Source organism: Pelophylax lessonae (assembly GCF_965119305.1).
Source record: "Pelophylax lessonae genome assembly, chromosome: 6".
Classification (NCBI taxonomy): domain Eukaryota; kingdom Metazoa; phylum Chordata; class Amphibia; order Anura; family Ranidae; genus Pelophylax; species Pelophylax lessonae.
Genome location: NC_138773.1, coordinates 166308433 through 166335769, shown reverse-complemented (window position 1 = coordinate 166335769; position 27337 = coordinate 166308433). Strand labels below are relative to the sequence as shown.

The 27337-nt window shown below is 45.6% G+C and overlaps 1 protein-coding gene across 1 annotated transcript in view; it reads right to left on the bottom strand.

The window, feature by feature from the left end:
* GTF3C1 (general transcription factor IIIC subunit 1) overlaps window positions 1–27337 on the bottom strand; it is a 360695-nt gene that overhangs the window by 66458 nt on the left and 266900 nt on the right. Inside the window, exons 29-32 of the mRNA XM_082260707.1 lie at window positions 16901–16994; window positions 2547–2719; window positions 2182–2466; window positions 853–1106 (exon numbers count right to left, since the gene is read on the bottom strand). Coding sequence (XP_082116833.1) covers window positions 853–1106; window positions 2182–2466; window positions 2547–2719; window positions 16901–16994 — 806 coding nt within the window. The remainder of the gene's footprint in view (window positions 1–852; window positions 1107–2181; window positions 2467–2546; window positions 2720–16900; window positions 16995–27337) is intronic.

The following is a 27337-nucleotide window of genomic DNA, read 5'->3' as shown; positions in this document are numbered from 1 at the left end:
GCTGCTGAGCCCTGACACCGTGGTCAGTGTACATGCCGCCGTCAGCCGCAGCTCTCCTGTCGTCCTCTGTCCTCCTCCCCCTCCTTGTGTCTGCTCCTGTGTCAGGTGCCCGCCCCCCTCCCCTCCCGAAAAAACCTTTTTAAATCTTATATAATCCTCTTTCTTTCCCAAAGATAGGTGCTCCTGTCACTGTGTTTTATTTTTAAAAAATGCAGTTTCTACCTGTTTTCAGAGTGCCCTCGACCGTCACGTGACTGGCTAGCTCTGTCCTCCTTCTACTCCCCTCCTGACTGACGTCAGTGGGGGAATCTCGGCCCCACCCGCAGCAGCTGTCAGGTGGTGAGAGGAGAGGCACAGTGGGTTAGGTGACGGCTGATTGGTGCTTTGAAAACAGGTAGAAACTGCATTTTTTTTAATTAAACACAGTGACAAGAGCACCTATCATTGGGAAATAAAGAGGATCAACTTAGCAGTGTGGGTTAACCACCACGTTAAACAGTGTTGTCTTCCCTGTGTGTAGCGCTGGCCATACGCGACACTGCCAGATTTGGAAAATTGTTGGCCGAACAATGATTTCATCCAATCAGATGCAGTCACTGTTCAGATATTGAGCAGCCGCAGGTGCAGCCAAATGCTAACTACCATAACTGCAGGGGAGATTCCTTCATCCCTGCTGGTTAGCAGACTCAATGAGAAAAAGCTTTGAACTGTATGGCTAGCTTAGCTCACATATCTGGTCCCAGCAGATCACACGTAACCTCTTAAGTTTCTTTTTTTATGGTATGGACAAATTTTTACAGGCCTCCACCAATAAACACATCAAAGATTAGTTACTCTCAGAGGCAAACTTACCCCAATCTTTCAACCGTCCACTCAGAGGCGCATTTCTTAGTTTTACATGTACTTGGCAAGAGTTAACAACAACATTATCATTTGGGTTTAGATTCCTTGTACTGACAATTCCTGGGGCACAGTAACCCCTCATTAACAGATAGTTGGTATGAGATGCCTGACGAGCTTTAACTTCTATTTTACGTTTATGCGACACATTTTCATCCACTTCTTCGTCATCAAAATCCTCATCATCAAGACCATCTCTTCCAAGGCTGCAGGTAAGACCAAAAAGAAATGTGACAAAAAGTACAGGGGAAGGATGAATATATGACTGTAAACCCTAAACCAGCGGCCTACAACAATAGCGCCGTAATATTTGCACAGTGGTACAATATTTAATTTTATAGGCAGGTGGTGCTGCAGCTGAAACCTGAAATAATAGCCTCCAAATTTGGGTATACCTAGATATGCATAGTTTCAGAAATAGCTCTCACACATTAAATAATACACGCACCCACACCTTCCTCAGCAATTACTGGTAGAAGTGGAAGCTGAACTTCAAGCACAAAAATCTATTTAAATATATCCCTGACCCAGCAGGATTGCAGGTTGGGTGCACCAAATGCCTTTGCAAAGCCAGACACTGCCCTGTATATGCGAAGTTCATTCTCAGATTAGTTTCATTCTCATTGCTCAGTTTGGTCGGGCGGTCTACTCTAGGCAGAGTCCTAGTTGTCCCGAACCTCTTCTATTTACGGATTGAGGCCACTGTGCCCATTGGGACCTTCAATGCTGCAGACATTTTTCTGTACCCTTCCCCAGGATCTATGCCTTGATACAATCCTGTTTCTGAGGTCTACAGACAAGTCCTTGGACTTCATGGCTTGGTTTCTGCTCTGTTAACTGTGGGACCTTCTATAGACAGGTGTCTGCCTTTCCAAATCATGTCCAATCAACTGAATTTACCACAGGTAGATTGCAATCAAGTGGTAGAAACATCTCAAGGATGATCAGTGGAAAAAGGATGCACCTGAACTCAATTTTGAGTGTCATGGCACAGGCTGTGAATACTTATGTACATTCGATTTTTTTTTGTTTTCAATACATTTGCAAAGATTTCAAACTAACTCCTTTCACGTTTTCATTATGGGGTAATGTTTGTAGCATTTTGAGGAAAATTATTAATTTATTCTATTTTGGAATAAGGCCGTAATATGAAATGTGGAACAAGTGAAGCGATGTGAATACTTTCTGGATGCTGTGTGTGTGTGTGTATGTATGCATGTAGACCCTGTATATATCCACATTTATAATGTTTTCCCCTGTTTTAAGCCTGAAATCACTCACCTCTTTATAACTTCATTATCAACCAGGTTACTGTCAACAACTACAATTTGGTCTGGAATTTTCACATTCACATACATAAATCCCAGCATCAGGAGGGAGAGAATAGTTGCACACTGGCCACCTTGCCCATCCAGAGGATATACCAACATGTCTGTAGAATTTTCATTAGTCTGATCCCCAAATGAAAACACATCAGGTTCATCAGTATTTCCATATGTCTTCAGCTTTTCCAAAAACTCAAATGATTCTGTACATATTGTTGAAGGAAATCGCCAGATAAAAAGCCTACAGAAACAAAGGTCATGTAAATCAAAGAATTACCAAATTAATCAGTACGATCGATGTATAGGGTGTGGCTATTTTACCTGTAGTAAGTCTGCGATAGCTGAAAAGACATTGGCAAAAATGGCAGAGCACGGTTCTTCTTTGGCCCCAACAGGTGGTTTACTCGACGTCGATTTACCAGTCTTTTTTTTTGGAATTCCAAGAAAGCCTTCACAAGAATGTCATCATGATACTGTCTATACATACGATATGTCTACAAAAATATCAAAAGCACAACATGAAATCACATATAGAATGGAAAGGCAGTCACCAGCATACAAAACAATTATAATACAGGTTATTTTCAGCAGAGGTTTAAAAAAAAAAAAAAAAATAATTACCTGCATTAAGTTAAAAAATGTTTAGGCTTTAGAACCACTTTAAGAATTTAAGTATAATTTTACTTGCTTGCTGTTAAGGTTTTGGATTAGGGTAGGAGTTAAAAATCTATAATTAAATTCAGCGATAGAGGCAGTCCCCGAGTTACATACATCGAACTTACATACGACTCCTACTGACATAAACTGAGGGAGACAACAACAGGAAGTCAGAGGAAATCTACCCTTAGAAAGCAAAATTCTGTAAGAGTTATGATGGGAAAAAGGTATCAACACTGAAGCTTTTATTACCAATCCTTTTTTCCACGACAACCCAAAATTTTCAAAATCCAATTGTCCGAGGCAAAGAAAGTGAGGTGAAATCTTCTGAACAGGGGTAACGCCACAAACGGATAATGCTCCTATCCCACGGCAAAGCCGAGGAAGCACAGGTGACCAACACATATTGGAATGTGAAGGTGCGCATCCTTGATGTCCCCCAACAGACTCCAGGTCAAGACAGGGGGGAAAGGGAGTGGGGGAAGCCTAGCTCACTGAGGGATTTTTAAGGATGGGAGGAGTGAACCTGCAGGCAGGTTCGACAGTCCCTGGAGGTTATCCATGTCCACTCCAAAAAAACTGCCAAAACAGGGAGAGGGGGAACTCTACTTGCTCTTCTATGGTGCGGGTAACGCTCCAGACAGAATCCTCACCACCAAAATAGGAGAGCTGTCAGCCAAGGGACCGCTGCGACTCAGACCCAAGCTCGGTCATATGCGACCCTGTGAGACGTTTAACTTGCAGGCCAGCCTCTGTCCGTGAGGCTATGTCGTGGCTGACCTAGAGCTTAACTGCGGTCTGCACACGTTTGCTGGCTGGGCTGGGGGACCACTGGATTTAGATTATTCAGCAGTTGATTGTAGATCTCCCGAAAGAAAAAACAAAAAGATGCAAGGAAGGAGAAAAAAATTGCTAGGACCAGAGATCCCAGCCAGGAGCCTAGGTCTTTACTCCTGACTAGACAGATTAAAACTGATTACCTAGAGCAGAGAGGGGGGTTATATACAAAGCTGAAGACGGCCCATGGGCATAGTCAGGTGTTTTTTGTTCTGCCTAGTCCTACTCCTGCAGGAGGAGAAATAACCCAGTAGTTATTATTTATGAAGCACTGTGTACGTCAATGAACGAAAAATAAATAATGTTCGGGGGTTCAAAGTAATTTTCTAGTAAAAAAAAAAAAATAACTTTTTCATGTAAACAAAATGTGTCAAAAAAGGCTTTGTCTTCAAGTGGTTAGAAAAGTTGGTGATGTGTGGCATAGGCTTCTAATATTTGGCAAAAAAAGCCAGGACAGTTCAAACACCCCCCAAATGACCCCTTTTTGAAAAATAGACATCTCAAGCTATTTGCTGAGGCATGTTGAGTCCATGGAAAATTTTATATTTTGCCATAAGTTTCTGGAAAATCTACACAAAGTTGTCAATTAAATGATATATTGCTCAAACATGCCATGGGTATATGTGAAATTACACCCCAAAATACATTTTGCTGCAGTCTAGCCTCATACAGGACCCCGAAAACCAATCACCACTTTCAGGCTTGCTAAGGCCGAAAATTGTTGATTTCTCCCCTCACAACCTATCACAGTTTCGGAGGCCATGAAATGCCAAGATAGCACAAACACCCCCCCCCAAATTACCCCTTTTCGGACAGAAGACACCCCGAGGTATTTGCTAATAGGCATGGTGAAAATTTTGCAGCTCTCATTTGTATTGGAAAATGAAGAAAGAAAAGGAAAACTTTTTTTTTCTTTTTTCAATTTTAAAAATTGAAAGATCTGCAAAATATTCAACATACCTCTCAGCAAATAGCTTAGGGGGTCTACTAGAAGCAGCAGAATGTATTTTGGTGTGTTCTTCCACATTCACTCATGGCATGAGTGAGCAATATATCATTTTAATGATAACTTTGTGTCATTTTTTAAACTCCAGTGACAAAAAAATTAAATATTTAATGGGCTTAACAATTCTCTCAGCAAACTCCTTGGGGGTGTCTACATTCCAAAAACGGGATTTTTTAACTTACCGTAAAATCCTTTTCTCTGAAGTTCATTGACAGACGCAGCTCCATGTCTTATCGATCATTGGGTTATGCTGCCCCCTACAGGAGTAAGACACTAGGCAGAAAAAAGGCTTTACCTCGCCTATGGGGCAGTCCCTGAAGGCATACACACCCACACACTCTGCTATAGCCTTCAGTTTTGTTGCAAGCAGTGTTTAGAAGAAAAAAAACCCATCCCACTCATAATTAGAGGGGCGCATGCTGCGTCTGTCAATGAACTCCAGAGAAAAGGATTTTACGGTAAGTCAAAAATCCAGTTTTCTCTATTGTTCATTGACAGACGCAGCTCCATATCTTCTTGACCATTGGGACGTCCCAAAGGAGTATTTGCATGAGGGGTGGGAAAAAACGCAAAAAAGAATGTAATTCCCCAAGGCTAAACTTAGCCAACCAGGTAATATGGAGCTCAACCAGGAACAACTGGAGCTCACCCAGAAAAAACATACACCCTCAAAGAGAAATAAATGTCTCTTTTAGACAGAAGCCTGCAAAACCTTGCAGCCAAATAAGGCATCCAAGGATGCCAACACATTTACTTTGTAGAATTTTCTGAACGTGTGTACTGACGACCAAGTTGCTGCCTTGCAAACTTGCAGCACTGATGCCTGATGGCGAAAAGCCCAGGAAGCACTCCATGCCCTAGTAGAGTGCGCCTTCACAGGGAAAGAAGGAGCCTGACCCTTCAGTGAATAAGTCTGAACTACCGTCTGTCTGATCCATCTGGATATGGTTGCAGCAGACACATCCAATCCTTTATGAGATCCTTCGTTAAGGACAAACAGAGCATCCGATTTTCTGAAGGACTCAGTACTTGCAAAGTAAATTCTAATTGCCCACACCACATCCAAAGAATGTAATGCCATTTCCTTGGAATGCTTGGGCTTAGGACAAAGTGAAGGCAGCACAATGTCTTCATTCAAATGAAAATCAGAAACCACCTTAGAAGGAAACGACTGATTAGGTCAGAGTAATACTTTATCTCTGTGGACCACCAGATAAGGTGAGTGGCAGAACAACACCGCCAATTCAGATACTCTTCAGGCAAAGTAATAGCCATCAACAAGGCAAGTAGAGGAAATTCCCTAATGTTCTCAAAGTGAGGTTTTTGAAGAACAGATAATACCAAATTCAGATCCCACCGAGGTAGTGGGGGATCGCCTCGGGGGAGCCGTATGGCGAACCCCCTGAATAAAAGAGTGAATCAGGGCATGCGTAGCTAAAGGGCGTTGGAAAAACACAGCCAGAGTCGACACTTGGCCTTTGATAGTGCCCAAAGCCAACCGCTGTTCAACACCTTTTTGAAAAAAAGTCAAAACTCTAGTGCACCTTCCTATAAAGGGGAAGAGGGGGCCAGCTGTGAGGCAGACGCGCAGGCAGAGTACCCCTATACAACAATGTCCCCACTGCGCCCCCCTGGTCAGCAGCTCAGTCAGCCAGCCTCGAGTAGACCTGGAAGCTGCGGCCTAAATTTGGGGCCCGATCCAGTTGTGGGTCCGCCGTCAGCTCCATCAGCTTGATTAGCAGTTTGGACAGCTTGGTTAAGAGCTCGGACAGCCTGGTCAGTCGCCCGGACAGCTTTGTCAGTCACTCAGACAGCCAGCTCCGTCAGTGGCGAGTAGGCCGTAAGCCGCGACCTCAATTTTTAGCCCGATCCGGCCGCGCGAGGTGATTCGTTGTCATCCGCCAGACAGCTTGACATGGTACCCAGACAGCTGCGAGTAGACTGCAAGCCACAGCCTAAATTTTCGGCCTGATCCAGCCACGTGAGGTGCAGACCTGCAGAAGAAGAAACATCTGCTCCCCTTCAAGCCTATAACCGCCGCAGGGAGCCCAAAAGATACCCCTGCCCCAGTCACTAATCCCCAGTGGGCCAGGAACTTGCTCAAAGACCCCCGTGTGCGATCCAGACAGCCCGGTCAGCAACAACCGCATCCATCCCCCCTTACTGGAGCAAGTGGCAAAGCCAGCTCCTACCTAACACCGGGCCAAAAGACCACCAGGACTGTTAGATGGGCTGGGGGAATGGAAGGGAACCCGGGGATCCGACAATCCCAAGGAGGGGCCCACGTCTACTCCGAGACCGCAAGAACTATGGGGGGGGGGGGGGTAACGGAACCGCAACCCACACTGTACTTGTAGACTTCCGTCAGTATAAGGCTTCCTCCCAGTCATGAACATAGACCAGATTTTCCCAGCCACCCCATACAAAGAGAGCCAACAACTTAGGTTGTACTGGAATTTCAGTTTATTGAACAGTCACACAAAATGTATATACAGCATGGACCTCTCCCTCCTGATCAGATTACCACACACAGGTCAGGTGTTGCCTGATTACATTATCCTATGCAGATGAAATTGAATACAGAAATGGAATTAACCTGAACTAATTATCTAGCCATCTGGACAGAAACAATGTGAGGCCATTAACATTTAACAATGAAACAGACAGACTTAACACAATCCACATAACACCTCAATAGACAGACAATAGGAAAAGACTGCCAGTGACAGTCTGTCTGTTTCCTACATTGAAGTACATGGAATACACATCTAAGCATTGCTTTGATTATTTAGGAGTCACAGACTTCATGGCAACAGGCTATAGGTCTCACAGTGTAAAGTGGGATTAAATCTTCATATTTCCTGAGAGATATTGTTGATAAAATATTACTCTCCCATTTGAAGTTATCCAAACCATTTTCTCAGTGTCCATTAAGTATCTGTCTTTCAATCCCAGTGACTGTGAGTACCGTCACACTACTCACCATACCAACGACATTGGGTGGGCACCACTCCGGACAGACTACCTCTCCACTCGGGGTGGGGGTGCTGGCGGCCAAGGGGTACGCTGCGACTCAGGCCAAACCAGGTCGTGTGTGTGTCCTGGCGAGGGGTTTCACTCGCAGACCAAGCCCTGTCCATTGGGGCTTTGTTGTGGCGAGGCCTAGCGCTGGGCTATAACCTGCACACGCTCGCTGGCCGGGCTGGGAGACCTTAAGGATCTAGCATATCCAGTCTGAGATCCAGGCCAGCTGTTGATTGCAGTTCTCTCAGGAACATAACTAGCTAAAAAATTTAATTTTTAACAAAGGTTCCCTTTAAAATAAAGAAAGACAAGCTAAGACCGAAGTCCCAGCCGGGAACTAGGTCCTACTCCTAAACTAGGCAGAAACAAACTGAAGGCTATAGCAGAGTGTGTGGGTGTATGCCTGCAGGGACTGCCCCATAGGCGTGGTAAAGCTTTTTCCTGCCTAGTGTCCTACTCCCGTAGGGGGCAGCATAACCCAATGGCCAAGAAGATATGGAGCTGCGTCTGTCAATGAACGATAGAGAAAGGTGTAATTTGGGGGAGTTTTGTACTGCCCTGCCATTTTAGCACTTCAAGAAATTAGATAGGCAGTCAGAAAGCAAAAGCTGTGTGAGTTCCAGTATATACACCATAAATTGTAGACGCAAACCAATAAATATACGCTTACATTTTCCATCAAAGACATGTAGCTAAATATATTTTACTAAATGTATGACAAAGATTGAGTTTATTGGATATTTTTTGGATATTTTTTTTATAAGAAAAAGTAGAAAATGTAATTTTTTCTCGAAATTTTCAGTCTTTTTGAATTTATAGCACAAAACATAAAAATCCCAGTGGTGATCAAATACCACCAAAAGAAAGCTCAAGTGTCGCACCCCCTGGAAGAAGTCACACACCAGGGCACAGGTGGCCAATGGCCTTCGGAAGAAATTTTCCAAAACCGAAACCGGACCCTTGACAGTACTCAAGGCCAACTTGTGATTAACTCCCCATTGAAGGAAGCCTACTGATATGTATCAGAAAGAACTGCGTCCGTCAATGAACGATAGAGAAAAAAAGGACATACATTTAGTATGGGTACAGCATTGCATGACTGCGCAATTATCAGTTAAAATCACGCAGTGCCAAATTGCAAAAAAATGGCCTGGTCATTAAGGGGGTAAAACTTTATGGTTCTTAAAGCGGTTGTATCCTCAAAAAAACAAATAAAAAAAAACAAACAAACCCTGCAGGACAAAGGCCTAATAAGCTAGTATGCATTATGAAATTCTTACCTTAGAACAAAGCCCCTGACACGGTCGCCCGGACACCGCTGAGGCAGCAGGGTTCGGTGGCTCCAGCGCTGTGAGTGGCCAGAGCCGCGATGATGTCACTCCTGCGCATGCGCGCGGGAGTTGACTTTCTGGCAAGGAGCCGGAAAGAAGCTCTGAAGGTCAGGCAAGATACGCCGGACCTTCAGAGCGCAGGCGGCGCTGGTGTACACTCAGTCATCCTACGCTCTCCACTCAAAATACTACATGAGTTGTTTTTTTTTTTAGGGGGTGTGGGGGGCATCTATACATGCATTTTTGCCATTCTAGACTTCCATGGGTGCACATCTTAACGTGCAAAACGCATTTGTGTGCATTTTTACAACATATTTCCTAGAATTGCTTTCCTTCCTTTGCTTAGCTCAGGAACAAAAAAGGTTTGCTTAATGCCTAAAAAAAATGCCTCAAAAACACTTGGAATACTCTCTACTTCCGTTCCATTAACACTTGTGCGATTTGTCATGTGTCTGTGTCAAAGTCGCATGACAAATTGAACACTATTCTTTTGAATGGCACCTATTCAAATTACTGAAGTCCTGGCGACTTTGAAAAGGTGCCTGTACTACTTTGGAGACGTGCTAATGTGAAAAGGAGCCTTAGGCCCCTTTCACACATACGGTCCGTTTAGTTCATCAGTTCAGTCACGTGAAAAATGTATCAGTTTTTCATCGGTTTTTACATCCGTTTTTTTCACCTGTTTTTTCATCCGTTTTTTTTACATCCACTACCAATGCAAAAACGTGTGAAAAACTGACCATTTTGTCCATTTACATCCATTTTTCATTCGATCGTTTTTTTTGACGGATGAAAAATAGGGCATTCATCCGTCATCAAAACGGACATTGATGGAAGCGGATGAAAACGGGTGTTAACGGATGATCATCCGTTGTTATCCTTTTTACATAGAGATACATTGATGTCCGTTTTTCATCCGTCAACGGATGGATGAAAAACGGACAAACGGACCGTATATGTGAAAGGGGCCTTACACTGAGATACTAGCTACAAAGTTTCAATGTTGCAGTCATTGAGCAACTAGGGAATTGAAGAAAACGGAATTTTTGTAAAATCTTACCTGTAAAATTCCTTTCTCTGAGTCCTCCGACAGTCGCCGCCTCTTCATATTCGTCACATATGGGGTATTAGACTTTGCTCCGAAGGAGTAGCTAGGCAACAGAATATGTTAACAATAAAGCTTTAACATATCCCACCCTCAAGGGGTGGTCCCCTCAGTCAATACCCTCCTACTTCCTGCAACCATATCTCAGTTTTAGTGGAATAGCAGTAGAGTATACATTCAAACCCCAAAAGAGGGGCGGGGGCGGCGACTGTCGGAGGACTCAGAGAAAGGAATTTTACAGGTAAGATTTTACAAAAATTCCGTTTTCTCTTACGTCCTCAGACAGTCGCCGCCTCTTCATATTCGTCACATATGGGGACGTCCCAAAGCAGTGCAAACATGAGGGGTGGGAAACGCATCCGCGCCGAAAGGCAACGCAGTCTCCACATCAAAGAAAGGAACCTTACCAAAGGAAGGAAACCAGCTGGGCAACAGCAAAAATAAGTGCTCAACAGGAGCAACAACCCAGGAAAAGACAAAAAAACCAGGGAATACAAAGATATCCCAACAGCCAGGAGTCCCCAACAAGGGACCCTATGGAACAGCCGCACTAAGAACCTTGCGGCCAAAGGAAGCATCCGCCGATGCCTGAACATCTACTTTGTAGAATTTTGTGAAAGTGTGCACGGTCGACCAAGTCGCCGCCTTACACACCTGGGCTACAGAAGCCCCATGACGGCAGGCCCAAGACGTACTCAGTGATCTAGTAGAGTGCGCCTTCACAGGCACAGGGGGAACCTTCCCCTGCAAAGCATAGGCCTGTTCAATGGTCTGCCTGATCCATTTGGCGATGGTAGAGGCCAAACAAGGAGTCCGTCTTACGAAAAGACTCAGTCGATTTAAGGTAAACCCTAATCGCCCGAACAACATCCAGAGAGTGCAATCTCACCTCCTTCGGATGTTTAGGCTTCGTGCACAACGAAGGCAAAACAATATCCTCGTTAAGATGGAATTCCGAAACTCGTTTCGGCAGAAAAGAAGGATTAGGTCGCAAGACCACCTTATCCAAATGAACAACCAGGTACGGAGACTTGCAGGACAAAGCCGCCAGTTCCGACACCCTGCGAGCCGAAGTGATCGCCACCAAAAAGGCGACCTTTTTGGACAACAGAGACAACGAGATCTCCCTGATCTGTTCAAAAGGAGCACGTTGTAACACAGAAAGAACTAGATTCAAGTCCCAGGGGGGCAAAGGATCCCTCCTAGGAGGAACCAGATGCCGCACACCCTGAATAAAAGTACCAACCAAGGAGTTGGAAGCCACGGGACGTTGAAACAGAACGGCCAGCGCAGACACCTGACCCTTTATCGTGGCCAGCGCCAAACGCTGATCGACACCCGTCTGAAGGAAAGACAGCACACGGGAAACCGAGTACGTGCGGGGTGAAAACCCCCTGGACTCACACCAGGCAAAATAGGCCTTCCAAGTACGGTAATAAACCTTTCCCGAGGAAGACTTCCTCGCGTTGATCAAGGTATGAACGACCTCTGGAGAGAGACCCTTCTCCTTCAGGACCTCGGTCTCAACAGCCAGGCCGTCAAAGCCAGCGACTGTAAAGCAGGATGGTAAATCGGGCCTTGAGACAGTAGATCGTCTCGAAGAGGCAGACGCCAGGGGGCGTCGACCGCCAGATTCACGAGGTCTGCGTACCAGGACCGGCGAGGCCAGTCCGGTGCCACAAGAATCACCGTGCTGCGTTCCGAGTGTAACCTGCGAAGGAACCTGGACAGCAACTGAATCGGTGGAAAAGCGTACATCAGCCTGTACTGACGCCACGGGGCCACTAACGCGTCCGACGCGTCTGCCCGAGGGTCGCGCGTCCTTGCCACGAACCTCTTCACCTTGTAGTTGAGGCGAGACGCGAACAGGTCCACATCTGGAAGACCCCACTTCGCGCACAACATCTGGAAGACAGCCGGATGGAGAGACCATTCCCCCTGATCCAGGGTCTGGCGACTCAGATAGTCCGCCTGCCAGTTCTCCACTCCCGGAATGTGAACCGCCGTTATTGCCGGGACATGAGTCTCGGCCCAAGACAGAATGTCGGCCACTTCTCGAGCCGCTCGGGCACTCCTGGTGCCCCCTTGGTGGTTGATGTAGGCCACCGCCGTGGCATTGTCCGTCTGCACCCGAACCGGGCAGCCCTGCAGCCGGTCCGTCCAGCGATGAAGACAGAGCCTTATCGCACGCAATTCCAGAATGTTGATCGGGAGGGAAGACTCCCCCTCCGACCAGGTCCCCTGGGCGGACAGAACGCCCAGAACACCACCCCAGCCCGACAGGCTGGCATCCGTGGTGATTATCGTCCACGAGATCGGACGAAACGACTTGCCCCCGGACACCAACGGGGACTGGAGCCACCACAGAAGGTTTTCCCTGGTGCGATGACTCAACGAGATCTGAAGATCCAGAGATTGAGGTCGCCCGTCCCACTTGGACAGGATCTCCGCCTGGAGACCCCGCGTGTGAAACTGAGCGAAAGGAATCGCCTCGAAGGCCGAGACCAGCAATCCCAGACATCTCATACACGCCCGCAGAGACGAGTGTGGAACGTCCCTGAGGGACCTGACTTCCTCCTGAAGAGTCCTGAGTTTGTCTTCCGGCAGGAAGACCTTCGCCTGCACCGAGTCCAGTATCATTCCCAGATAGGGAAGACGAACCGACGGACTCAGTGTCGACTTTGGAACATATATCGTCCAACCGAACTCCTGCAGAGTTTGCATTGTGACAGACAGGTCCTTCTCCAGACCCTGACTGGTCGCAGACCGAATCAGAATGTCGTCCAGATACCCTAGGACAGAAATGCCCTGGGCCCTCAATAATGCCAGAACCGGTGCAAGCACCTTGGTGAAGACCCGCGGAGCCGAGGCGAGCCCAAAGGGCAACGCCACGAACTGGTAGTGATCCTCCGCAATGGCAAATCGAAGGTATCTCTGATGACCCTCGAATATGGGGATGTGAAGGTACGCATCCTTCAAATCGATGGAGGCCATGAATTCCCCCGGAACCAGGGCAGCCACCACCGAGCGCAGGGACTCCATGCGGAACTTGCGAACCCGCACAGAGCGGTTCAGAGCCTTCAAGTCCAGAATCGGACGAACCTTGCCCTCCTTCCTGGGCACGGTGAACAGATTGGAATAAAACCCCCGAAATCTGTCCCGATGAGGTACCGGAACCACCACACCCTGCGCCCTCAGGTCCCGCACCGCCAGGTGCAGATCCCGCAGGCGCTCTGGAGACAGTTGTAGATTTGAGGGAAAAAATCTGCTCTCCGGCCGAGAGAGAAACTCGATCTTGTAACCAGATCGAACGATTTCCAGAACCCATCTGTCCCGCACACGGGCCAACCAGGGCTGAAGAAAACCGAGCAAGCGTCCCCCCACCCCAAAACTGGGTGAGGGCGCCCCTTCAGGCCGAACTGTTATGGGCCGCAGGTCCGGATTGGCCGGACTTCTGTTTCCCAGACCAGGGCTTCTTCTGAGAGCCTTGGCCTTTGAACGGTTTGCCCTTGTAGTGCGGCCGAAAGGCACGAAAGGACCCTTGAGGGGGCCGAAAAGTTGCATGCTTCTTCCCAGAAGCCCCCTTAGCCTTGGGGAAATGGGGCAAGAGAGTGCTCTTACCCCCGGTGATCCCCTTAATCAACACATCCAGGGACTCCCCAAAAAGGCGAGACCCATCATAAGGCAGATTGGCTAAGGTTTTACGCGAAGATTGGTCCACCGACCAACATTTCAACCAAACCAGGCGGCGAGACAACACCGCCACGCTGTGCACACGTGCAGCCAACGGAATCAGGTCCAGGTCCGCATCACACAGATACATGACACCCTGGTGGATCTGATCCACCATATCCAGGGTCGCCGCCGAGGCCGAATCGGCCACTAGGACGCGCCTAAGCATCTGCGTCCAACTTGCGATCGCCTGGGCCGCCATGAGAGAAGCAAACAGAGCCTTAAGCATAGAACCCGTAACAGTATGACTGGCAAGAGACTCCAGTCTCCTATCCGTGGCATCACGGAAAACAGGGGAACCCTCTGCAGGAATCGCAGTGGCTTTTTTTTCAAAACCGCAATTGCATGATCCACTGGCGGAGGCACACACCACCGTTCATCAGTGGCAGGCGAGAAAGGATAACGCAGCTTGAATTTACTTGGTACCGCAAAAGGTTTGCGCAGATCGCGCCATTGATCTTTAACAGCGCGCTGAAAATCAGCATTGCAGGGAAAAACCTGCGGCGTTCTGCGTTTTCTCTGCGTCCCATAAGCCGCCAAGGCAGCGGGGGGACACACTTCGTCCTGCAAACGCAGCGTTTGCTTAATGGAAGCAATCAACTCATCCATGATTGCAAGCTCTTCAGGCGAGCCAGGGGGAGAATTATCGACCCCCTCAACTTCAGCCTCCACCTCAGACCCCACTAGATCAAGAGAGGAGCGGGACCCCGATAAGGGGGTCCCTGCCAGAACAGCCCCATCACCTTCACCCTCAGAATCAGAGGACAGAGCAACTCTGGGCCGTTTAGTAGATTGAGCAGCCACCAGCATTTGCACCTGGGCAGCAAGGCCAGCCACAATAGTGGCTAAATCCCCCCCTGGGGGGGAAACAGCGGTCCCCTGGCTTTCCACCAGTACTGTGGGAAACTTGCCCTCCTGAGAATCCATTGCCCCTGTATGCCAGACAACCAAGGGTTAACTGCCCCCTTTCAGCAAGCGCGGCAAGCGCAGCCCACCGCACCACACTCAGGCACAATGAGACCCCCACAGGGAATATACAGACTGAATACAGGCAATGGCAAACAGGAATAGAAGGATAAAACCTGAGGAGACCCCGCTGCTGCTGCTGCCTCGATCGGTGTTCCAGGAAAGAGGAAGTGATGCTGCCAGGGCGCTCTATGTAAGCCTATGGAGGCTACAAGAAAATGGCCGCCGTGCATGTAAACCATGCGGCCGGAGCGGGCGCCGGTAAAATGGCGTCGTTTGGCGCCGAAATCGCCGCTCCATAGTGCATAAAAACACACACAATTTTATCCCATTACATGGATACATGTTAGATCGCCGCAGCGATCGCTGTATATGCCCCAACATGCCATAAAAACATGCCCCACAGCACACAGCTTCCCACACTGCCCAGCCTGACACACACAGTGTCACACAGCTCCCCCCCCCCCTTGCAGCCCACAGCATGCAGCCGAGAGATAGGGAGACAAGCAGTGTGATTAAAGGCAGGTTACACAGTCCCAGACTGAGACCCCCCCCAGACAGACAGGTCCCCACATAGATACACTTACCTCACATGGCGTGGGGAACCCGCACAGGCGAACAAGCCGCTGCACATGAGGCAGGGAGAGTCGCAATTCAAGACGCACACAATGGCGGTTAAGAAACCGCACAGCGTCCGGTGAGGTAGCCACCTCACCAATCATCCCTGCACCGAACAGGGATGGGTCGTTCACTGTGCCAGGAGCGTTACCTGGCTGAACGCTCGATGGCAGACTGGGAAGCCACTGACCCACGACCTGCGATCAGGGGGATCAGCCCGAGACCCAGTCCACATGATCCTCTTCGTCCGAAGAACTAACTAATGCTGACAAAAATAACAGCTAAGTAAAGGTAGAGAAAAAACTCAAACAAAATATTAAAAAGAAGAAAGAGTCTGGGACAAAAAGTCCCAGCACAGAGAGAGCCAGCCACTCCTGACAAGCTAGACATTAAAACTGAGATATGGTTGCAGGAAGTAGGAGGGTATTGACTGAGGAGACCACCCCTTGAGGGTGGGATATGTTAAAGCTTTATTGTTAACATATTCTGTTGCCTAGCTACTCCTTCGGAGCAAAGTCTAATACCCCATATGTGACGAATATGAAGAGGCGGCGACTGTCGGAGGACGTAAGAGAAATGCTTCTTCCTGAAAACATCATTTTAGCTTAACCAAGGCACTAGAGTAGAACTTAAAGTTTTTTTTAGAGGACTGAGTTATTTAAAAAATGATATTGCTTCTGTACAGCAATGAGCCGAATGTACCTGGGTTTGATTCAATTACATATTTTCTGAAAACCAAAGATCATGGAAAATATAACAATGGCAGTCGCAGTTTTTTTTATTTAGGTCACACGAGATTTGAACAGCTGTTTATCTGAGATACCCTATAAATTTAGTGGGGAGCTTATGCAATTTTTCTTTTATGCATCAGCCACCATCCACCTTTGTTTACATTCACCTGTCAACCAGAATCCCCAGCTGACAGATGAATGGGCCGTGCAAGGATACGTTATTGGTTGCTTGGAAACCAGCGGCCCTTGGCTCCCTAGCAACCAGCATTTATTTATTTTGCAGCAATAATAATGCTAATCCTTCTCTTCTCACTGCAACTGGAGGTCCGGCTTGGCCAAACACCCCATTTTGTTTGGCTATTTGCCAAACACACAGAATTCTGACCAGATTTGGTTGAACCCCAAGCTCATCCCTCTCGCTGTATATTGCGAAACATCAGAATTTCTTTTAAAAAAAAAAGTTACTAAAAGGTCCAATTAAATAAATAAGATGGCCACATCTGCTAACTGCCTCCAGATGCTGGATATTTACTAGTGCGACTGTCCACAAAAGGAATTTACACTTTTTTTTTTTCCAAGTTGTACACACTATTAAAATCATAACACCTTTTGAAACTCACAACTCAAGTTAACTCAAATGTTTTGTTCTGTAAAAACATTTCACTTACTTGCAAAGATCGACATGATTTCATCTGCATATCAGAAAGTGCTAGCGTACTCAAGATAAGGTTCTGCAGCACCAGAACTTGGATGTCTTCAACACTGTACATTTATAGAAGGGTTTGAATATGGAATAAGTAAACAAATTAATCAGGAACAGCTATAAACTAATATAATTCAAATACAAATATAACATCAGCCAATTAACATGAAATGAAAAAAAAATATACAGAAAAGAAAATGTTCAAAGGGGTACTTTCACAGAAAGTAAAACTCCAGGCAAACCGCTAAATGCACAAGCTTACTGTGTTACCTGCCAAAGGATTTGAAATTCTGTAAATCCAGTCTTGTGATTTACACTTCTATATAAGCAATTCATCCTCCTATTTAGACAATTCAGCCCCCTCTCACCTCCAGGCTACCTTAAGTAGACATCAAATCGGCATCACCATTGCAGTTGAGTGAAATTAACCAGGAACCAGTAATGGTAAATGTAACGTTAAAGAAGGCTATCACACAAACGACTAATAAAAATTTCAAATCCTCTGGTAGGTATCAACAAATGTATACTTCAACCTTGTATTAAGTTAATTGCCTTGTGCACCACTTTAACATGCTTTTATAGAACATGAAGTGTTCATGCAAAGCCTTGTAAACAAATCACATGTTGTCTGCCCTATTTACCGGCCATATAACTGGATTTAGGAAAAATAATGGCTGATATTACTCGCTCATGAAGCCATTCTTACAGAAGAGTGCTCTTTGCACTGTGGCCACATCTAGATTTGTGTCCTGAAAAAATCTACCAGGTTCCTGGAAAAGGATCTTTCTAGGCATATCTGCCTTCTGCTTGACTCTTAGTTACATAATTAGTGAGGTTGAAAAAAAGACAACAGTCCATCCAGTTCAACATATGAGTGTGTGTATAAGTGTTTGTCAATAGTACATTGTATACCCCTGTATATTGTGGTCCTTAAGGTGCCCATCTAATAGTTTTTTGAAACTATCAATGCTCCCCGCTGACACCACTGCTTGTGGAAGAGAATTCCATACTGCTCTGACGGTATAGAACCCTTTACTGAATTTAAGGTTAAAGCACCTTTCTTCTAATTTTAGTGAATGGCCGCGAGTCCTTTTATATTTCCTTTCACTGAATAGTTTGTTTCCTATGCTGAGGTCGCCAGTACAGTATTTGTACATTGATATCATATCCCCTCTCAAGCGTCTCTTCTCCAGAGAGAATTAGTTCAATGCTTGTAGTCTTTCCTCATAGCTGAGATTCTCTAGTCCCTTTATTAACTTTGTTGCTCTTCTCTGGACACACTCCAGTTCCAGCACATCCTTCCTGAGGACTGGTGCCCAGAACTGAACGGCATACTCGAGATGCGGCCGGACCAGAGCCTTGTAGAGTGGGAGAATTATCGTTTTATCTCTGTAATGAATCCCCTTTTTTTACGCATGCCAGTACTCTGTTGGCTTTGCTTGCAGCAGCTTGGCTATTGCGGAGCTTGTCTTCTACTAGGACCCCCAGGTCCTTTTTTAATCTTAGATTCCCCCTAGTGAGTAACTTGCATTCATATTTGTGGCACCCAAATGCATTGTTGAAAAGAAAGGGGTGCGCTGATTGGGTGAAAGGCTGCAACCAGATGATAAGACGTATGTATATTTGAAAGTGATGGTGCGCTTTTCTTATTGTGTGAAAAATCATATATTAAACAATATATAACCAAAATGGGGAAAAAAACCCAATGGGAGTCACAGTGATGGGTGGGTATGTGTAAAATGAACAAACAATATTCACAAATAACACTCAATGTGACTAAACAAATTAAACACTAAAATAAAAGTCCATTAAATATTGTGATCCAAAAATGTGAAAAATGGTGAAAAGAATCCAATTAGGAATCAAGGTGATGATGTAGTGTTCCCTCCACCTGGTGAAATGCCTCCTTACCTGGCGGAAAGAAGGTAAGTGCCTGATAATGATATTCTTATATAAATAATGCCAGTGTTCTAATTCCACCTGCACACGTGCATGGTCACCCGGGTGATAAGTATATGCAAGCCTCTTACCAGATGTAAGAGACAATCAAGCCTCTAAATATCCTGATCATGGGGTGCGCTGATTGGGTGAAAGGCAGATGTAAGAGACAATCAAGCCTCTAAATATCCTGATCATGAGGATGCTTCCTTAACACCGTAGATGGATGAAATCATTCCCACTTTCTTCCCTCTGTATAAACCAGCGTGTGTCTCCTATTCTTTTGGGGTGATGGACTCCCCTTTAAGGAGGGAGGCGTGCCGTCATTGCGTCATCGGCGGTCCGTGCTGCAGCCGGACCCGATGCACCTAGAGATCCTCAGCCTGTCATCATATGATTTTCTGCTCGTAACCATTCAACCCAACTGTAAGTGCAAGTCTGTATATTAATAAATCGTATATAAAGGTAATGCACTATTAGTCCCATCCATTCTTTTATGTACTTTGGAGCATCGCGGGGAGTCCATCACCCCAAAAGAATAGGAGACACACGCTGGTTTATACAGAGGGAAGAAAGTGGGAATGATTTCATCCATCTACGGTGTTAAGGAAGCATCCTCATGATCAGGATATTTAGAGGCTTGATTGTCTCTTACATCTGCCTTTCACCCAATCAGCGCACCCCATGATCAGGATATTTAGAGGCTTGATTGTCTCTTACATCTGGTAAGAGGCTTGCATATACTTATCACCCGGGTGACCGTGCACGTGTGCAGGTGGAATTAGAACACTGGCATTATTTATATAAGAATATCATTATCAGGCAATTACCTTCTTTCCGCCAGGTAAGGAGGCATTTCACCAGGTGAAGGGAACACTACATCATCACCTTGATTCCTAATTGGATTCTTTTCACCATTTTTCACATTTTTGGATCACAATATTTAATGGACTTTTATTTTAGTGTTTAATTTGTTTAGTCACATTGAGTGTTATTTGTGAATATTGTTTGTTCATTTTACACATACCCACCCATCACTGTGACTCCCATTGGGTTTTTTTCCCCATTTTGGTTATATATTGTTTAATATATGATTTTTCACACAATAAGAAAAGCGCACCATCACTTTCAAATACCCAAATGCATTACCTTACATTTCTTAACATTAAACCTCATTTGCCATGTAGATGCCCACCCCATTATTTTGTTCAGGTCTTCTTTTAAGGTTTCCACATCCTGCGTAGAAGTTATTGCCGTGCTTTATTTAGTATCTTTCGCAAATACGGAGATTGAGCGGTTTATCACATCCTCTAGGTCGTTTATGAATAAATGAAATAGCTTTGGACAGATCCTTGGGAGACCTCACTTGCCACACCAGACTATTCCGAGTACTCCCTATTTATCACCACCTTTTGGACTCACCCCTGAAGCCAGCTTTTAATCCAGGTACTCACCCTATAGTCCATACCTACATACCTTAGTTTGTACAGTAAACGTTTGTGGGGAACTGTATTAAATGCCTTTGCAAAATCCAGATACACCACATCCGTAGGCCTTCCTTTATCTAGATGGCAGCTCGCTTCTTCATAGAAGGTTAAAAGATTGGCCTGGCAAGAGCGAATTTTCATGAATCCATGCTGATTATTACTAATGATACCGTTTTTATTACTAAAGTCTTGTATAAAGTCCCTTATCCCCTCCAATATCTTACAGACTTTTCATGTTAGGCTAACCGGCCTGTAGTTCCCAGATATATATCTCGGCCCTTTTTTAAATATTGGTACCACGTTGGCTTTTTTCCAATCAGCTGGTACCATTCCCGTCAGCAGACTATCCATAAAAATTAGGAACAATGGTCTAGCTATCACCTGGCCAGAGTTCTTTAAGGACCCGCAGGTGTAACCATCTTCTGTTAACCATGAGGATGCTTCCTGCGACATGTTACTAACTTTAACATTACAGTCTAGGTTACTGTATCCCCCCAATTCGTTTGAAAAGATTGAGGAGAAGAATTTATTTAGCCCCTTTGCCTTCTTTCTGTCCTTTGTAGCCAGATTCCCTTTGTCGTCCTTTATGGGGCCAATGTGTTCTGGTCTCACGTTCTTACTATTTATATACTTAAAGAATCTCTTGGGGTTTTTTTTTTTTACTCTCTTCCGCTATGTGCCTTTCAGATCTATCTTAGCCGCCTTGATTGCACTCTTACATTTCTTACTGCATTCTTTGTAATGTTGGAATGCTGCCAATGACGCCTCAGCCTTTTCTTTAGTTTTTATATGCATTTTTACGTTGGAGTTTAGCCACCCAGGGTTTTTTTTTAGCTCTTTTAAACTTATTCCTGTTGGAATGCACTGGCCAATAGCTTTATTTAGTATGTTCTTAAAGCACGTCCATTTTTCCTCCATGCTCTTTGTTCCTAGGATTCTATCCCATTGTATATTGTCTAACAAAGAGCGCAGTTTAGGGAAGTTGCCTCTTTTGAAATTCAGTGTCCTTGTATTACCCTTGTGTTTCCTATTTCTATGATTTATACTGAAACTAATTGACCTATGGTCACTGTTTCCTAAGTTGCCCCATATTTCTACATCCGTGATCAGGTCTGTATTGTTAGTAATCAGTAGGTCTAGTAACGCATTGTTTCTTGCTGGTGCTTTCCCCATTTGACCCATGAAATTGTCCTGCAAAACATTTAAGAAATGGTGAGCCTTAGATTAATTGTTCACATTCACTATGCTTAAGGTCTGGTTTTGTGGAGGTTGAGGCACAGACTGGCCACCTCACAAGGATGGAAGCTTAAAAGAGATTTATGTTTTTTTTTAAATTGTAGAATCATACTTACCTAGGTGGATGCAGCATCGGTCCAATGCTGCATCTTTACCACAGCGCCTCAAAAACTGAGAACCGAGTGATCGAACACCGCCAATCACTCGGTTTTCACAGGTCTGGTGATTTTCAGTCAGCAGCTCTCTGCTCTGTCCCCTCCTCGCTCACTGAAGTGCTGGTCTGTGGAGGGGGGCGGGAGAGTCAGGCTCACGCTCCCAGCGGGTTGCTGAGAGGCTGAACCGAGTGCCAGTCTAGGCATCTGGGCTTATCCTGACTCCATGGTCATGATGATGCCGAAGCCTAGACTGGCTCTGTAAAATCAGCAGAGAGCAGATTTCAGCCCGCTCTCTGCTGAAAACGGGTCACAGGAGTGTAGAACGATCATCACTCCTGTGATTCACAGGAGAAGTACAGCCAAATGAGCTTTGGCTGTACTTCTCCTTTAAGCCATTCATATATACTATTTTTTTATATTCAGCCTGAGGGCTGAAAGAAATACATCTAACAGGTTCCTCCTGTACTATACACCGCGGATGTTCAAATCTCTACCTGTGACTATTGTTTTTTTACAGGCGGTCCTGCCCGACTTTTGATTTTTCAATTAAAAAATTGGATTGAAGTGCTTTGGATGTCGGGTGGGAGCTAAACGACAGAGCCACCCACTGATAAAAGTTTGGCAAAAATTCAGTGTATGGCCAGCTTTAAGAAAAAGCACAACTCTCAGTGCAGTGAGCTGAAAATTGTGTAAGCTTCCTGAAACCTAAAGTGACCCCGGTCACCATAGGGTCACTCAAACAAAAATTCTCCAGTTAAAGAACAACATGTATACTTACCTCTCTGGTAGTCTGTGTCTTCAAACTCTGATGTTCTGCAGGTGTTCAACTCTTTTGGGTGTGTTGAATACCTGCTTCCCCTGCCGCATACTGTGGTTGTTACCGCCAGCTCATAAGTTCTATAGACAAAGCATAAAACTGCAACAGCTCATAAAGCATGCTTTTAAATCACTTTGTAAATCTGGCAAGAACCCAGAACTGTGCTCCTCCTATCGTCATATTTTAATGCTCAATACAGATGCTAAACACATGACTAAAATTCTGGCCTGCCGGTTGAATGTTATTATCATGGCTTTGGTGCAGTATGGCTTAATGCTGGGCCGGGTCACAAACATCAATATCTGCAGGCCGTTTACGCATATGGGCTTGGCTTTCCCAGATTGCCTGGGCATAGTGGCCTTCCTAGATAACGAAAAGGTGCTTGATTCAGTGTAATGGCCCTATTCCTGGGCAGTCGCCTGGAAGTTTGGGTCTCTCTTTTGTGGGTACAACTTCGGTATTCAGCCCCTATAACTCAAGGGAAGAGAAAAAGTAATATATCTGATCCATTGTCCCTTTGACAAGGTGCAAGGCAGGGGTGCCCCCTTTCCCCGGGACTATTTGCACTGGCTTCGGAACCCTAACCCCTTGCAATCTTGCTTAGGGAAACTTCCCTGTTGTGGGGTATAGTGGTAGCGCAACTGAAAGAAAAACTCTTATATCTGGACGATACGCTTCCTTATCCAGAGGATGCCTCTTCCTCCTTTGCCATTATAAATCATTTTGGCTCATATTCTGGTATTAACATTAATTGTGACAAATCCATTTTATTTCCCCTGTATCCTTCCTTCCCTTAGTTTGATACAGGCACCTCTCTTTGATGGGTGGAGGAATTTACCTATTTGGGAATGAAGGTTGGGAGCACACTGCCTATTCCAAAGTTAACCTCTACCCCCTGGTTAAACAACTGACCTTGAGGTATAACTCATGGCGTGCTCTCGCCCTTTCCCTGGTTGGCAGAATAAACCTTCTCAAAATGATCTTTCGACCTAAATTTCTTTAACTTTTCAGCAACATGTCCCTTCCTACTGCTAAACCATTTTTCTTGAAAGAAACATATGGAGTTCACCAGAGCTTCACAGGCTGCCACTGGAGTCCTCTTCCACTCCTCCATGACCACATCACGGAGCTGGTGGATGTTAGAGACCTTGCGATACTCCACCTTCCATTTGGGGTTGCCCCACAGATGCTCAATAGGGTTTAGGTGTGGAGACATGCTTGGCCAGTCCATCACCTTTTACCCTCTGCTTCTTTAGCAAGGAGTGGTCTTCTTGGAGGTGTGTTTGGGGTCATTATGTTGGAATACTGTCCTGCAGCCCAGTCTCCGAAGTTAGGGGTTCGTGCTCTGCTTCAGTATGTCACAGTACATGTTGGCATTAATGGTTCCCTTAATGAACTGTAGCTCCCCAGTGCCAGCAGCACTCATGCAGCCCCAGACCATGACACTCTCACCACCATGCTTGACTGTAGGCAAGACACACTTTGTACTCCTCACCTGGCTGCCGCCCCACACGCTTGTCACCATCTGAACCAAATAAGTTTATCTTGGTCTCATCAGACACGGTTCCACTAATCCATGTCTTTAGTCTGCTTTTCTTCAGCAAACTGTTTGCAGGCTTTCTTGTGCATCATCCTGTGCAGCAATGCTGGCAGCACTCATACGTCTATTTCCCAAAGACAACCTCTGGATATGATGCTGAGCAAGTGCATGCAACTTCTTTGGTCGACCATGGCTAGGCCTATTCTGAGTGGAACCTGTCCTGTTAAACCGCTGTATGGTCTTGGCCACCGTGCTTCAGCTCAATTTCAGGGTCTTGGCACTCTTCCTCTAGCTTAGGCCATCTTTATGTAGAGCAACAATTCTTTTTTCAGATCATCAGAGAGTTCTTTGCCATGAGGTGGCATGCTGAACTTCCAGTGACCAGTATGAGAGAGTAAGAGCGATACCAAATTTAACACACCTTCTCCCCATTCACACCTGAGACCTTGTAACACTAACAAGTCACATGACACCGGGGAGAGAAAATGGCTATTTGGGCCCAATTTGGACATGTATACTAAGGAGTGTACTCACTTTTGTTGCCAGTCGTGTAGATATTAATGGCTGTGTGTTGAGTTATTTTGAGGGGACAGCAAATCTACACTGTTATACAAGCTGTACACTCACTACTTTACATTGTAGCAAAGTGTCATTTCTTCAGTGTTGTCACATGAAAAGATATAATAAACCATTAACAAAAATGTGAGGGGTGTATACACTTTTGTGAGATACTGTGTGTATGTATGTATATATATATATATATATATATATATATATATATATATATATATATATATATATATATATATAGCACTGCCCCCTAGAGAGCTGCTGAAGATTACACTTTAAGGATTCCCCTGGGTTACCCGTAGCAACTGCAAACCGAAATCTTAGAACTCTATATTCTTGGCTCAGTCAAAGATCAGTCCAGGGGATGTTGTTTTTGTGGTTTTATTGTAATTGGGATGGGAGAAGGGATGAGTGGGATACTCCAACTGTTAACTATTCCTAACACTAAGGACTCAGAACTTGAGAATGCGGCAAGGCCGCTGCTTCATACTGCCACTTGAATGAAAGTAAAGTAAGTGTTTCCATTACATTTCTCTTCAGGGAACTCCCCTAGTACCCCCTTTCTCTCTGGGCTAACTGACACCCGTCCACTGACTCTACACTCTGGAGTGGTCCCCTTCCTGGGCAGACCCCTGGGCAATTTCATCTGTACTCAAGGACACTGTTTTTCCAGATTCAGCTGTTCCCCAACTCCTGTAGACAGTTTCTTCTGGATCTCTGGGTTCAGTCTCACGCCCCTGGTACTCCAGGGCAACTGCCTGTGACCACCACCAACTGCTGCAGAAGAGAAGACAGCCGCCACCCTCCTTCTGGGACCTGGCTTCCCACCCAAAGACCTCTCCCTTATGTGCCCGTGGCTTTTTTATACCCTGTCCCATAATGCATCACTATTTGTGCTAACACCTGGGACAGTACTAAAAGCCCGTGTGTCACTGGTCAGGTTTCCTCCAGCTTCCAATGTGCCTCCCTATTGGATCAGCTGGGGACACTCCCTGAGACCAAGTAAATCGCACACTGGGCACACTGAGCAGACCTTACTATCAATCCTGCTCCCTGATAAGCAAAGTGCACATATGTTTTACCTGCTGCTCTTCTAGTAAGCAAAGAGAGACAAAAACTACACTCGCTTACCTAGCACCTGACTAGGAGGGTGCTACATATACACATACACACACTCACCTAGGTATATGCAGCATTGATTCAATGCTGCATCTGTCCCCCACCGCCTCTCTACTGAGCAACCAAACACAGCTTATTGTTCAGTTCTCCCCTCAGCTCTGAGCAGAGAGCGGTGACTGTCAGTCACCGGCTCTCTTCTCTGTCTCTTAAGCGCTCACTGGAAAGCTTGGCTGTGGAGGGGGTGGGAGCAGCTGGCTCAGTCTACCAGCAGCTCGCCGAGAGGCTGAGCCAGCTGCTGGTCCAGGCATCTCGGTGGATGACGACAGTAAAGTCAGGATCGATCCAGTGCCTGGACCGGCTGAGTAATGGCAGCGGGCGGCTGAAAATTGGTCACATGAGTACAGAACTAACTGGGGCTAATAGGGTCCCTCGCCAGGCTAAAATTATACCTAAACTCCCACTCCCCCAGGGTGAACTCGCCCTTCCCAATTTTCAATTGTATTATTGGGCTGCAGTACAGTGCAGGTGGTGGTTCTCCCAACCCAAAGATAATACTGCAGTAATTAACCTTAGTAGTTTAGTATTTCATGGCCCTCAATCTCATACTTGGATGACATGTTTGATCGTTACCAAACTATGAATCTGGCACCGAGTCAGGTCTAAGTACCGCACTCAATCTATGTGGTCTCCAAAAACTCCCCTCTGGGGTATCCCTTCTCTCATCTTTATAGATTGCCAGATCCCCAATTGTGGGCTGCTAAAGGGGTCACTGCCCTAAAACATATCAGAGGGGGGACGATTAGTACAATTTTCCGAAATGAAATCTTAATTTTTCCTACCTAACTGCTTTTTTTCCAGTTTCTACAGCTACAGCACGCAGTAATAGCTCAATTCCTGTTGCCTTTGACCTTGGAATCCGACCCTTTAGAGAGACCATTGACCTCTCTGGTAATGGGAAAACCATTGTCTGGTATATACCCAAGACTATCTCTGGCTTATGCTACCAAATAGGAACGTACCTATAAAAATAAATGGATAACCTATCTAATCCCACAGAAGGAAACTGGGTGGAATATGTTGATAACTAAGTTACCTCTATGATTTTGGCTAAGGACAGATTTATACACAACTTTCTCCATAGGGCCTAGTATTCTCCGCAACAACTGGTCAGTATGTATCCGACTTTCAGTCCCATATGTACTCAATGTGGTACTACTGTAGGTACCTTTAATTACATGGTATGGACTTGTCCCTCCCTGCGACTTTTCTGGGCGTTGGTGATTGTGACCTTTACTTGTAGCTGAGACTAGATCCCATGCTGCTATTACTGGGAAAAGTTGATTTAAAGGGAAGATGTTGTACGAAGTGAATTGTTTTTTATGCTGCTTAAAATGACTTATGGAAGCAGGAATTGATATGGAAGTTAAATTTGTTCATCCTGGATAGATGCATATGGTATTAGTGCAGTGGTGTAGCTCCCACTGCTTGTATGTTTGCCTACTTTATCTTGTGTTTTTGCGAGTCATTTGAATAACTTCTA